General features: G+C 42.7%; 1 protein-coding gene across 1 annotated transcript; it reads left to right on the top strand.

The window, feature by feature from the left end:
• The first annotated feature begins 4,137 nt into the window (after positions 1 to 4,137).
• Positions 4,138 to 10,513, top strand: LOC148185578 (FRAS1-related extracellular matrix protein 1-like). Its single transcript, XM_088074020.1, has 6 exons — positions 4,138 to 4,143; positions 6,675 to 6,998; positions 7,081 to 7,189; positions 9,362 to 9,493; positions 9,721 to 10,065; positions 10,422 to 10,513. Exons 1-6 carry the CDS (start codon positions 4,138 to 4,140, stop codon positions 10,511 to 10,513), a joined length of 1,008 nt encoding a protein of 335 aa, XP_087930146.1.
• The last annotated feature ends 2,358 nt before the right edge of the window (positions 10,514 to 12,871 follow it).

Below are 12,871 nucleotides of genomic sequence, written 5' to 3'. Positions count from 1 at the left end.
AAACAGCCAAATTTGCAGAGGTGGAAAGTAACTTTAGACATCTACAGACTACTTTTATTATTACTCTGTGTCTCATCCAGCCGCTCTCGCTGAGCTCTCATTGTTATTACCAGGGACTGATTTAGTGATCTGGGGGGCTGGGGCCACAGGCACATGACCTTGTTTTCACCCTTTCTCCGACTGGGAATGTTGGCAGGCTGTTGGCAGCTACAGAAGAATATGGCCTACTCAAAACGTTTGCCCCAAAGTAAAGCAGAAGTTGAAGTTTGTTTAAGATGGAGCTTTTAATTTTTATAAAATGCTGGAGAGTTTAATAAATAATAAAAAAAATATATAAATTATAACACATCATTTGTTTGTTACACTCCAACACACCGTGGTCAAATGAAACTGTCAGTGAACTATTAGGTCAAAAAACAAACCACAAAAAAAAAAAAAAATCCCAAAAAACCTTATTAATCGTAATTGAGGTAAAATGTTCACATGATGGTGATATTGATTTTAGGTATGAGGTTTGGACCTTTGCTGGGAGGAAATTGCTGTAACTGGACTTCTTTGAGTTTTAGCTGAATACCCCTGGTATATACAGTCTACAGTCTGTATTGAAACAATCGGTTATCAGCACGGAGCACAAGTGACAGTTATTAAATGGTATTGAATGTGGTATTTACTTAAAGTTGAGCTGTGTAATAAAACACAGGGCAATGTTACAAAGCACAACCTTTTATTATATTTTTGTGGGCACAACACTTTTTTTTTTTTTTTTGCTAATAGAATTTCTCCGGTTGTGATTACGATTCCCTGATAAGTTGTATGTATATTTGTGTGTGTATGTGTGCGTGTAGAGAGATAGATATACCATTATCTGATCACCACGTAAATATTAAAACGTACAGCACCACTGTCGTTATACCGTCGATTAGCGGCTGTTGCTAATAAGCTAAACTACAACGAGAGGAATAGTCGTGAGCTAGGATCATTCGTGTGAGCAAGCCAGTGAGTCGGAGTCAGTGCTCAGGTACACTCGGCTGTGCTCAACCGCATTGCGCTGTCGTTAATCACTACTTCGCATGCTTAATGGGCCAGTAGATCTGGGTGTTTTACACTTTCCTAAACCCGGAAAAAGAGTTTTCTCTGCCTTATGCACCACTGAGCAGCTCTCATAGGAATGAACGAGGCCCCATCTCCACGGCTGTATCCAGTTTTATAATAGGTCCATGGTGACGCCCAATGAAATGTCATACATTAATTCATCATAAATTAGTCAATGTGATGACTGAGGAAAATTTTACATCTTTTATTAATAACCAATCAGTTTAAAAATAACCAGTTTACATATGACATAATTCATAATAATGAATGACATAATAATAATTTGTGTTGGTCATTGGGAGGACAGTAAAGCTCCTTTTTTTATTTTTAGAAATAATCCTTTAATCCTTTGCACCCAGGTAAGTTTTGTCTGTATGTTCTGAAATTAAAAAGTTTCAGCTAGCATAGCAGTTACACATTACAGCAGTAAATGGGTTGTGTGGTGTGTTATTATTTAGTTTGGGCTAGTCAAGCAGTTAAGCAGCCTGTTGAATTTGTACGTATGTGTGTTAATGAGCTCCTGCTAGCGTAATGGTTAGCATTTTGAGCAATATATTCTCTTTGCATGTGTTAATGAATAGCTGGTACACGCTTTGTTGTAGACAGCAAGCTGTAATTCATGGCAGTTAATTAATTAATGGTTTCAGGGTTGATGATAACAACTGCTTGTCATGTAATTTGTTCAAAAGCCTTTGATTCTCGTCCTGTATGTGTTTCAATTTAATACTTATGTTATAGGTAAATAAGTGAATAATATATTTTTCAGCCACAGCTAAAGATGTCTTTATTTGAACATGATCATAATACTTGTGATGTCTTAGATGTAACAAATGAGTAACATAAATAAGATGTTTAAAGAGATTTATTTTGAAGATTGGGCTCTCATTTTGAAAGCTTCTGGCTGGATGATAATCTCCTGTCTTAGGCAGGGGTAGTTCTTTTTTGTGGAAATCCTGCCAAGTCCAATAGACAGACAGTCCACTGGAGGAGATCTTTGGGAAATTGACTAAGCTTGCTGTTTCAAATTAGAACAGTACAATATTTTTATTTGAGAATGTTGCGCAACAGAACTAAAATTGCCATGTGTAAATTAATTAACTCCTCTTGACTTCTTAATAGGTCAGGGTGTTTTGTTGATGGACTTCAGGGATGATGATATAATCTTGTTTTGATGGTGAGCTACCCATGACACCTGGAGTCCCCTCGTTCCAGTGTTTTTTGGGCATGAACTGAACTTTGGCAAAATAAATGATCTGAACTTTGAATGAACTGCACAGAAGTGAATTTATTGAACTCTAGAAACATACTGAGCTGAAAGGCCTATATTTGTGTTTTGTACTGAATCTTCTGTCTTCTGTGTCTCTTTAGTCCATAACCTTACATATTTATTGTTTAAATTGAGCTAATCCAATTTATGTCGACATTGTGATAACTGAAAGAACCCACCATGTGTTAAGGCAGAACGATAATAATAAGAATAAGGTACAAAGTACAAGGTGGATTTAATTTGTCATTTTCATAAACATGGTTTGAGGTGAAATGACAGTTGATCCTAAATCCTTCTACATCTTTCTGGTGTCGAAGGAGGAGTTGAGGAGTCTCACAGCCTGGAAAAGAAGCTGCTCCGTAGTCTGGTTGTTCAGCAGTGGATACTTGTGTATCTTTTTCAAGATGGCAGCAGGATGAACAGACTATGGCTTGGGTGGCTGCAGTCTTTCAGTATCCTTTGGGCTCTGTGCAGACATCTCACTTCAACAAGGTCACTGATGCTCTGCAGATGGGAACCAGTGATGTTCTGGGTAGTTTTAATCACCCACTGTAGAGCCTTCCTGTCCTGGGCCATGCACGAACCGTGCCAGTTGGTGATGTTTCCAGTCAGTATGCTTTCTATTGCTCCTCTGTAGAGGTTAACCACAATTGTTGCTGTGGAGTTTAGCCTTCCTAAGTTTCTGTAGGAAGTAGAGCCTTTTCTGTGCTTTTATAACCTGGGTGGTGATGTGTGATGACCAAGATAGATTCTCAGTGATTGTAATTCCAAGGGGGCGGCATGGTGGCTTTGTGGTTAGCACTGTTGCCTCACAGCAAGAGGGTCCCTGGTTCGAATCCCAGTTGGAACGGGGTTCGGTCCGGGCGGGGGCCCTTCTGTGTGGAGTTTGCATGTTCTCCCTGTGTCCGCGTGGGTTCTCTCCGGGGTCTCCGGCTTCCTCCCACAGTCCAAAGACATGCAGCTCAGGTTAATTGATGACTCTAGATTGCCCTTAGGTGTGACTGTGAGTGTGTATGGTTGTTTGTCTATGTGTGTCGGCCCTGTGGTGGTCTGGCGGGCTGTCCGGGGTGTGCCCCGCCTTCCGCCCGGTGGCAGCTGGGGTTGGCTCCGGCCCCCCCGCGACCCTTGCGAGGACAGGCGGTTACAGAAAATGACTGACTGTAATTCCAAGGAACCTATAGCTGTTCACCTGCTCCACCTCAGCTCCACTGATGTAGACAGGGGTGTGTGTCTTTGCTTCCTTCTTTCTAAAATCAAAAATCAGCTCCTTGGTTTTACTGACGTTGAGCAGTGGGTTGGTTTCTCTGCACCGCTGCAAAATTGTTGATTTCCTCCCGGTTTGATCTCTCATCGCTGTTTGTAATACGGCTGATGATGGTGGTGTCATCTGCATATTTCACAATAGAGTTCACCTGATGTCTGGGAGTGCAGTCATGGGTGTACAGTGTGAGAGGAGGTGTGATTGCCAATTCGAACTCTCTGGGGTCTGCAGGTGAGGAAGTCCAGTTCCCAGTTGCAGAGTGTTGCACTAAAGCCCAGAGTGTTAAGTTTTCCAATCAGCTTCATGGGAGAAATTGTGTTAAATGCTGAAGTCAACAAATAGCATCCTGATGTAGCTGTTCTTATTCTCCAGGTGAGTGAAGACTGATTGAAGAGCAGTAGATATGGCATCCTCTGTGGATCTGTCGGTTCTGAAAGCATACTGGTGAGGGTCCAGGTTGGCAGGGATGTTGTCTTTGATGTGCTGGAGAACCAGTTTCTCAAAGCACTTCATCAGGATGGAGGTAAGAGCCACAGGGCGGTAGTCATTAAGAGTAAACAATGCAGACTTTTTAGCTATAGAAGCAATGATGACTGTCTTGAGGCAGGGGGGAATGGTGTCTTGTGAGAGTGAGATGTTGAACAATAACGATAAGGCTGTAGCCCCTCTTCAGACTGCCAAAAGCATAATGAAGGTAATAATTAAGTAACGATTCAGTACGCATTAACTACTCAGTATGGTGCTACACTTTAGGGAACACAAAAAGGGTAACCAATGGTCAGGTAATAATTAAGTAACAATTCAGATCTCATTAACTACTCAGCATGATGCTAAACTTTACTTTAGGGGACACAAAATGGCTAACTAATGGTCAGGTAAATACTGATTCAGTACTCAGTAACTCCCATTTAATTCAGTCCTACACAAAAGGGATTACTAATGGTCATGTAATAAGTAATGTTTCAGTATTCAGTAACCACTTAGACATAGAGCAAAAGGGGGACTGTTAAAGCAGTTAGTAGTGATTGAGTTGTTACTCTGCACTTTTGTGAGCTTTTTGTGGAGCTTCCAGGAACATCTAGAAAAGGGTGAAGAGGGTAAACGCCATCTTCAATCCACCACTGGAATGGACAAGACGATCATTCCTCATCAGTTCTTTCAGTAATTATCAATTAACATATTATACTGAATAGCTACTGTATGACATTTGATTGAGAGTTACGCAAGAACTGACCATTAACTAATAGTTAGTTTCCCATTAACTCTTTTGCAACTACTTGTTTTTTGAGTATCTTAATTATAAGTGGTACTGTCATTTTTTAAATGAATAAAATAATCGCAATAATAATAAGCAATCAAAAGTTGCTCAATCACGACAAAATACCACAATTAAATTAAATTAATATAAAAACAGCCACATTAATAAATAGATGTCCTACAGATACTTGATATGATGTTTGGCAAGGCTTTTTTTCTCTTTGTAAGGAAGTGATTTAAATTAAAAAACTGGGGGAATTTTAATTTAAATTTTATAGACCACATCACAATGTTTATTTACAATAACCTCCAGGTAGAAAATCACTGCTTCACATACATATAATCAAATAGTGCTGAGCAAACTCTGCCTTCATTGATTTGTTTTAAACACCTAAAAAAGGCCCACCGACACTGTAAATCAAATACAACAGACTCCATTGAGAAAATCATTTTACTCAACTGAATGGCAGAGTTTTTGGTCTACTGCTGCCTCAATCAGCTATTGCGTAAATTAAATTGAAGCAAGTTTTCAAATACAGCATACACGTAGACTAATATCTTTTTCGTTTACATGGATAAAATGTGTATTGCTGCGGCCTCATCCACAACAGTGCATTGCTTAGCTTTAGTGCCGGTAGAATTGACAAACGTCAGACAAGATAGACAACTGTGTTTAACTCTACATTTATATCTTACAGCTATGACTGAAAATGACAACAGAATTTAACAAGTTTGCAATGATCCAAAACAGTTTTCTACAAGGAGGTGACATTTGTTGTTGTCACTGTGATTCAGTCTATAGCTTGGCTGTTGAAAAAAATGCTAAAAATAGAGACTAGGAAGGGACTTTAAGGTTATGTGTACTGAATAAACACTAGTAATATACAGATTAGTGCAAATGAAGTGCATGTTGCTAAAAGCTGCACATTAAGTAGGGGTCCCATCTTCATGGAAAACCTGGTTAGGTCATGGAATCCCACAACCGTTTTTTCAGACCAGGAAAGGCCATAAAATTTGCTTGTGTGTAACATAAGTTTATATCATGTATCACATTAGCTGAGAAAGTTATTGACAAACTAGTCTACAAACATTCAGAGCATTTTTAAAGTGGTAAAGTGTGAGCAAGCAAAGACAGCATGCTAGCTGTAACTAAGCTGGCATTGGTTGCTTTGTAAGCGGATCTGACAAAGTAATTTTCCAAACAGCAAAATAGCCAATGCACCAGCAACATCAGCACTGGATTCTGGATTAATTAAATAAATTACTTAGCTAGCAATTCATCTTTTAACAAGCAAGATAACAGTAGCTAATATTGATATGCTGAAACTGCAATATCATAATATATTTAACAAATTGGCTGTAGTGTTGGGGTAGATTGGGTTGTCCACTAGTTGGAAGGTCAGTGGTCCTCCATTTCACATGTGGACGCATCCAGTCCTTGAACAATAATACTGAACCCCAGATTGTTCTTGATGGTTGTTCCTTTGGTGTGTGTATCTGTATAAATATTTAAAATACATTAAATGACAGCACAAAATACTTAAATAAGTCCATTTTTTAGTATTACATGAGTTCAGAAGAGTTTAGCTGAAAAAAAAGATCCTCTTTTTCCTCACACTCTTGACTTGTTCCTCACAAATGTTTGTTCCTTTGGCCTTTGCTTTTAAATATTTGGGACTAAATAAACTACATGAGAAATGCCAATCTTAAAGTACTTTCCCACTCCCCAAATTTGCTAAATTACATTTTGCCATATTGACAAAACCATGGGATTCTTTTTTCTTTTTCTGTGTGTAGTCTGAACAGGCCTGGATTCCAGTGCAGATAGTGGGTGCAATGCCCAACCAGCCTCCCAAACCGTCCTTCATGTCCATGTTTATGCTGGAAGTGGACCAGTTCATCCTTACACCACTCTCCACTGCTACACTAGACACCGAAGACGAAGAAACTCCCAAACAGCTTTTGGTTTTCAACATCACCAAACCACCAGCAGACGGCTTCATCACTCATCTGTCAGATCATACGCGCCCAATCTCCTCCTTTACGTGGCTTGATCTCAATGACATGCTCATCGGGTATCAACCTCCAAACTCCTCACATACCCAACGCAGGAATTATGAGGTAGCACTTCCCTTTCTCATACTTTGTGCACTACATAAAGCAGTTTGGTGTTTCTGAAACTTTTTGCAATGTTTCCATGCAGGTGGAATTTGAAGTTCACGATTTCCTCTTTGAGAAGAGCCCACCAATGACTGTTCATGTGTCTGTAAGGAATGCAGATACGAACGCACCCAGAGTGTCCTGGAACATGGGTATGTAAGCATTGTCACATTGCTAAACACAGAGTCTCTGTGCCCTAATGCATCATGAACCAAAGCTTTATTACCTATCATACTGTCAAAGTAGCACATTGCCCACCATACCTGTGGAGTAAGTATTAAAAAGCCTTACATGTAATATTCTCAAATTTGAGGCCTTCAAAAGTCTTAAATTCCTCAACAAAAACATAATTTTTGTTTATAAAGGTCTTTCTTTTTATTTCTTGTCCTTTCACCGTGATGTTATGTGTCCTGCTGTGTTTTGAATATTGTCACAGACTGTCTATGATGGTCAATGTTTTCACTTAAGTGCTGTGCACACATCTGACACCTGTCTGCCTGCTGTCATCTCCGGCTCTCTGCTCTGTGAGCCGAGGCAGCTGCACAGCACAGAGTTTCTGATAATACAAGACAATAACCTAATATCTTTAAAATCATAAAATGTACTGGAATTCATGTGTTTGTATGATATTACTACATACATCCCTGTTGTCCTCCACTGCAGCCTCCACTGTGACAGCAGATGTTGTATTTACTCATGTCAGTGACAAAGGTTTTTTCCGTCCAGGCAATGCTCAGTGTTTTTTTTTTCCCCTGATAATGCTTTCTTTTAGTGATGATTGTGCCACTGCCCATCAATACTGCATTCATTCATTTTGATTATGATCAAATGGTGTTTTATGGTCCAGTGGATGCGCTGTGTGTTGTGAAAAGTTTATCAATACGGGTCACCATTTTCCTACTCTAAATATCATATGTATCGTGCAAAATGACTAAATCCCATTTCTCCATAGTCTCCTTAAGTTAAAGGAAAAGATAAAAGCTCTTCTCAGAGAGAAAGAAAATTGATTTTACAGATTGTTGGACTGTTAAATTTAAACAGTAGTTTATTTTAATATTTATGGATTTCACATAAAATCACAGTCATATCAGATTCTGATTAGGCCTACTTGATACGAGGTAGATGCTCAACTCCAGATGTGACATTTGTATTCGTATTTGTATTCTTTTTGTGTTGACCTACGTGGAACCTGTCACCTCAGTTCCCTCGTCAAAGGCCTATGGGATTTTTTCATTATATTTTGGATTATTGGACAATAAGCTCCATGACCAACCTTTATGATACTTAGATATTGTGTTCAGCAAGATGATGTTTATGAATGGACACCGCTTTATGATTGATGAAGCTGAAAAGCGATCACCAGAAATAAAAAGCCAACATTTGGCGATAAAGGAACTACACTAGCATAGCTCCTAGCACACCACTGCAACAAAGCGTGAAAGGTGTGGCATGATGACATTGTGTGATCTTTTTTAACAACTTGTTAGCAACCGCCTTTTTTAAGACAAATAAAAGCTTTAAAATTCATCCATCCATCTTCTACCGCTTATTTGAGACCGGGTCTCAGCCACAGGCTGAGCAAAGCATTTCAGACGTCCCTCTGCCCAGCAACACTTTCCAGCTCCTCCTTGGGGACCCCAGGAGGCATCCTGATCAGATGCCCGATCCACCTCTTTTGACTCAAAGGAGCAGCTGCTCTCCTCCGAGCCCGTCCCGGATGTGTGGGATATTTACTGAAACTGTTGTGTTGCAGAACAAAAAAGTAGTCTCCGAAGGTTATGATGGCCACAGACCTCGTTTCAGACATCTAACACAAAATCTATTGACTTTTTGATGATGAAACTGTGAGTGGTGAAATGCTGACTTACTTCTGGGATCCAGGTAGTACTCACTTCTGGGGCACTTGATGCAAACATATGAATATACCATTATCATATCATTTTAAACATTCATGTCATTCCTGTGGCCAAGTGTAAATTTGCATCTATTTGTGTCTTTGCCTTGATTTTGTATATAATCTTGCCACGCAGTGTGCTTGCATTGTGTCTTGTGTGAATATACCAGCCAAGTTATATATGTGAAATACCAATTAGCATTAATCTCAAAGATGGGTTACACCAAAAAGACTATTATAGACACCAGAAATCATCACTGTAAAGGAGTGTAGAGTGCCTTCAGTCTTGAAGTTCTCTGAACACCAAAAGCTGGTTGCTCCTACTTTAGAGCTTTTAACTATCTGGTCTTTTTGTGGTTCTTCAGAATGAGGCTGGTCATATACAGTATACTCAGCCAAATAGTTTTTCTATAAACCATTTGTCTTATAGGTCTCAGTCTCTTAGAGGGTCAGTCTCGGCCAATAATGTGGGAGCAATTCCAGGTTGCGGACAACGACAACCTCAATGCTGTTGGTATCATCACTAAGGACGGCCTACAGCACGGACGGCTCACTGTCAGAGGTACAGACATTACAACTGCCAGTGCAAAAGTTACATCTTGTCACTTCTTTCTGGTTACCTGAATAACATTAAGCTCAATCATGGTAAAAAATCTGTCCAGCTATTCTATGGGGATTTCAGTCCATTATGAGATGGTTCAGCATTAGGCAGAGTATGCTGATATTAGCAAAATCAACATCTTTTTTAATGGCTTTTGTTTTTATTTGACTGTTGTATGTAAAATCCAGGTGGAAAGGGCTTCATGTTCACTGTCAGTGACATCAAAGCGGGTGTAGTTCGCTATCATCATGACGACAGCGACTCCACCAAAGACTTAATTGTCTTCTGCATCACTGATGGACACCATCAGACCAGACACAAGTTCCCCATCAAGATCCTTCCTAAGGATGACAGCCCTCCCTTCCTCATCACCAACATGCTGCGGGAGGTATCCGAGGGTCAGATGGCTTTACTGAAAGGCTCCATCCTCCAGGCTTCAGACATGGACTCCAGCGATGACTACATCCTCTTTAACATCACCCGTCCCCCACAGGCAGGAGAGGTCACGAAAATGCCAACATCAGGACTCACAAGTCAGACAAATGGACTATTGGTCATTTTTTCCTACATTGAGTTGTTTTTGTTTTTAACCAAATCACATCATGTTTATGTTTTTATTTTAAAATCCAGGTTAAATCCAGGCAAGATGGCGCCGTGAGAGTGGCAGCCTGTTGCAGCAGCTCTTTGAACGTGTCTTTTTTTAAATTGTTTTCTATCAAGTTTTTATAGTGTTTTATTGTATGCTGTTCTGCGCATCTGGGCACTCCACAACGCCAAGATGTTTTCTTGGAAATTTGGACATTTACTACTACTTTTCACACCCGGGTTACTCCTGACGACTGGAAGCGACGCCTGTAACATCGCCGGCATTGTTTACTCATGCGACCAGCTGTTGGCCCTGAAGGCACCGGCCCCCTTGGCCGGAGAGAGACCCACAGTACCAGAGGAGCTGAGGCGGTGAGGCTGCAGAGCGGGGGTTAAACGAAAGATGAAGAAGAGGAAGTTTAAACCCTGCATCCCTGCAGTCATCACTGGGAACGTACGGTCCTTGGCTAACAAAACGGACGAACTGGAAGCGCTCGCCAGGACGCAGAGGGAGTACAGAGAGTGCAGCATCATGTGTTTCACCGAGACCTGGCTGCACGACCAGATCCCGGACTCCAACGTGACCATCCCTGGCTTCCACACAGTCCGAGCGGACAGAGACACCACCTCGACCGGTAAGAAGAAAGGAGGGGGGCTTGCCGTGCTTGTGAACTCCAGGTGGTGTCACACTGGACACATCCCTGTCAAAGAGCGTGTCTGCAGCCCGGACATCGAGCTCATTGCCGTCGGACTTCGTCCTTATTATTTGCCGAGGGAGTTTACCAGTGTAGTAGCCATCGTCGTTTACATTCCTCCGTCCGGGAACGCAGACGCCGCATGTGACGTCATCCACGCTGTGACTGCCCCGCCCCTGGTGCCTTCATCACAATCACCGGTGACTTCAATCGTGTTTCTCTCTCAGCCACTCTTCCTACCTTCTACCAGTTTGTTAAATGCTCCACACGTGAAAATAAAACTTTGGACTTGCTGTATGCAAACGTGAAGGAAGCATACAGCTCCACTGCCCTCCCCCCACTGGGCAGGTCAGACCATAATCTAGTCCTGCTCACACCATCATACAAGCCTGTTGTTCAGCGGCAACCAGTAACAGTGAGGACAGTGAGGAAATGGTCTCATGAGGCCACAGAGACACTGCGTGGTGCACTGAGTCCACTGACTGGAATGCCCTGTGTGAGCCTCACGGTGAGGATATTGATGGCTTGACTGACTGTGTCTCTGAATACATTGGATTCTGTATGGACAACTCCATCCCCACTAAAGAGGTTCGCTGTTACCCAAACAACAAACCCTGGGTTACCAGCGAACTGAAGGCTCTCCTCAAAAAAAAAAAGGGCATTTAAATCAGGGGACCGTACAGAACTCAAGCAGGTACAACGAGAGCTAAAGCACAGCATCAAGGTGCACAAACACCTACAGCAGACACCTCTCTGCTCCACCCCCGTCATCACCAACCCCAGCCCCGAGCTTGTCACACACCACAGAACTTTTTCACACCCCGCTGCCGTCTCCCACCGCACCCACCTCCCAGACTGGACTACACCTCACAGCCGACCAGGTGATGAGAGAGCTGGAGAGGCTCAACCAGAGGAAGGCTGCAGGACCTGATGGCATCAGCCCCCGGGTGCTGAAGGCGTGTGCCAGCCAGCTGTGTGGTGTACTCCAGCACCTCTTCAACCTGAGCCTGCACCTTCAGAGAGTCCCAGTGCTATGGAAAACATCCTGCCTGGTCCCAGTGTCCAAGAAGAGACATCCTGTAGCACTGAACGACTTCAGGCAAATAGCACTGACCTCTCATGTTATGAAGGTCATGGAGAGACTGGTTCTAGCACATCTCAGACCACTGGTGTGCTCATCACAAGACCCCCTGCAGTTTGCATACCAGCCCCGAGTTGGTGTGGACGACGCAGTGCTGTATCTGCTGCAGAAGGCCTACTCCTCCCTGGACAGACCCAACACCTCAGTCCGCGTCCTGTTCTTCGACTTCTCCAGTGCCTTTAATACTATCCAGCCCAGACTCTTGAAGGCCAAACTGGAGGACATGCAGGTGGACGCTCCCCTGGTCACATGGATCGGTGACTACCTGACAGACAGACCGCAGTTTGTGAAACTGCAGAGCTGCGTGTCTGAGCGACTGACCAGCAACGTCGGGGCCCCCCAGGGAACGGTGCTGTCCCCCTTCCTCTTCACCACCTACACTGCTGACTTCAAGTACTGTACAGAGTCGTGTCATCTCCAGAAGTTTTCAGATGACACGGCCATCGTGAGCAGTGTAGAGAAGGGACGGGAGGACGAGTACAGGGACCTGGTGGACCGCTTTGTCAGGTGGTGTGGGGAGAATCACCTGCAGCTGAATGTGACAAAGACTAAAGAGATGGTGGTGGACTTCAGGAGGAACACGCCCCCACCCTCTCCTGTCTGCATCAGTGGGACTGATGTGGAAATTGTCACATCATACAAGTACCTGGGCGTCCTTCTGGACAACAAACTGGAGTGGTCCACCAACACTGAGGCAGCCTACAAGAAGGGCCTGAGTCGGCTTTACTTCCTGAGGAGACTCAGGTCCTTCAATGTCTGCAACAGGATGCTCCTGATGTTTTATCAGTCTGTAGTTGCGAGCACCATCTTTGCTGTGGTATGCTGGGGGGCAGGCATCAAGGCGAAGGATGCAAACAGACTGAACAAACTGATCAGGAAGGCAGAGTCTGTTGTTGGCTCTAAGCTTGTCTCCCTGGA

This window comes from Plectropomus leopardus, chromosome 23, assembly GCF_026936395.1.
Source record: "Plectropomus leopardus strain MGB_pleo_1.0 chromosome 23, ASM2693639v1, whole genome shotgun sequence".
Classification (NCBI taxonomy): Eukaryota; Metazoa; Chordata; class Actinopteri; order Perciformes; family Serranidae; genus Plectropomus; species Plectropomus leopardus.
The sequence above is the reverse complement of the archived record's forward strand: the minus strand, read 5'-3'. Positions and strand labels throughout refer to the sequence as shown.

What these genes read in the sequence shown, in the direction of transcription:
- LOC148185578 (XM_088074020.1), top strand. An exon ending in CCCAACGCAGGAATTATGAG is followed by an intron (nt 6,999 to 7,080) that starts GTAGCACTTCCC and finishes GTTTCCATGCAG; the next exon opens with GTGGAATTTGAAGTTCACGA. An exon ending in CGGACGGCTCACTGTCAGAG is followed by an intron (nt 9,494 to 9,720) that starts GTACAGACATTA and finishes TGTAAAATCCAG; the next exon opens with GTGGAAAGGGCTTCATGTTC.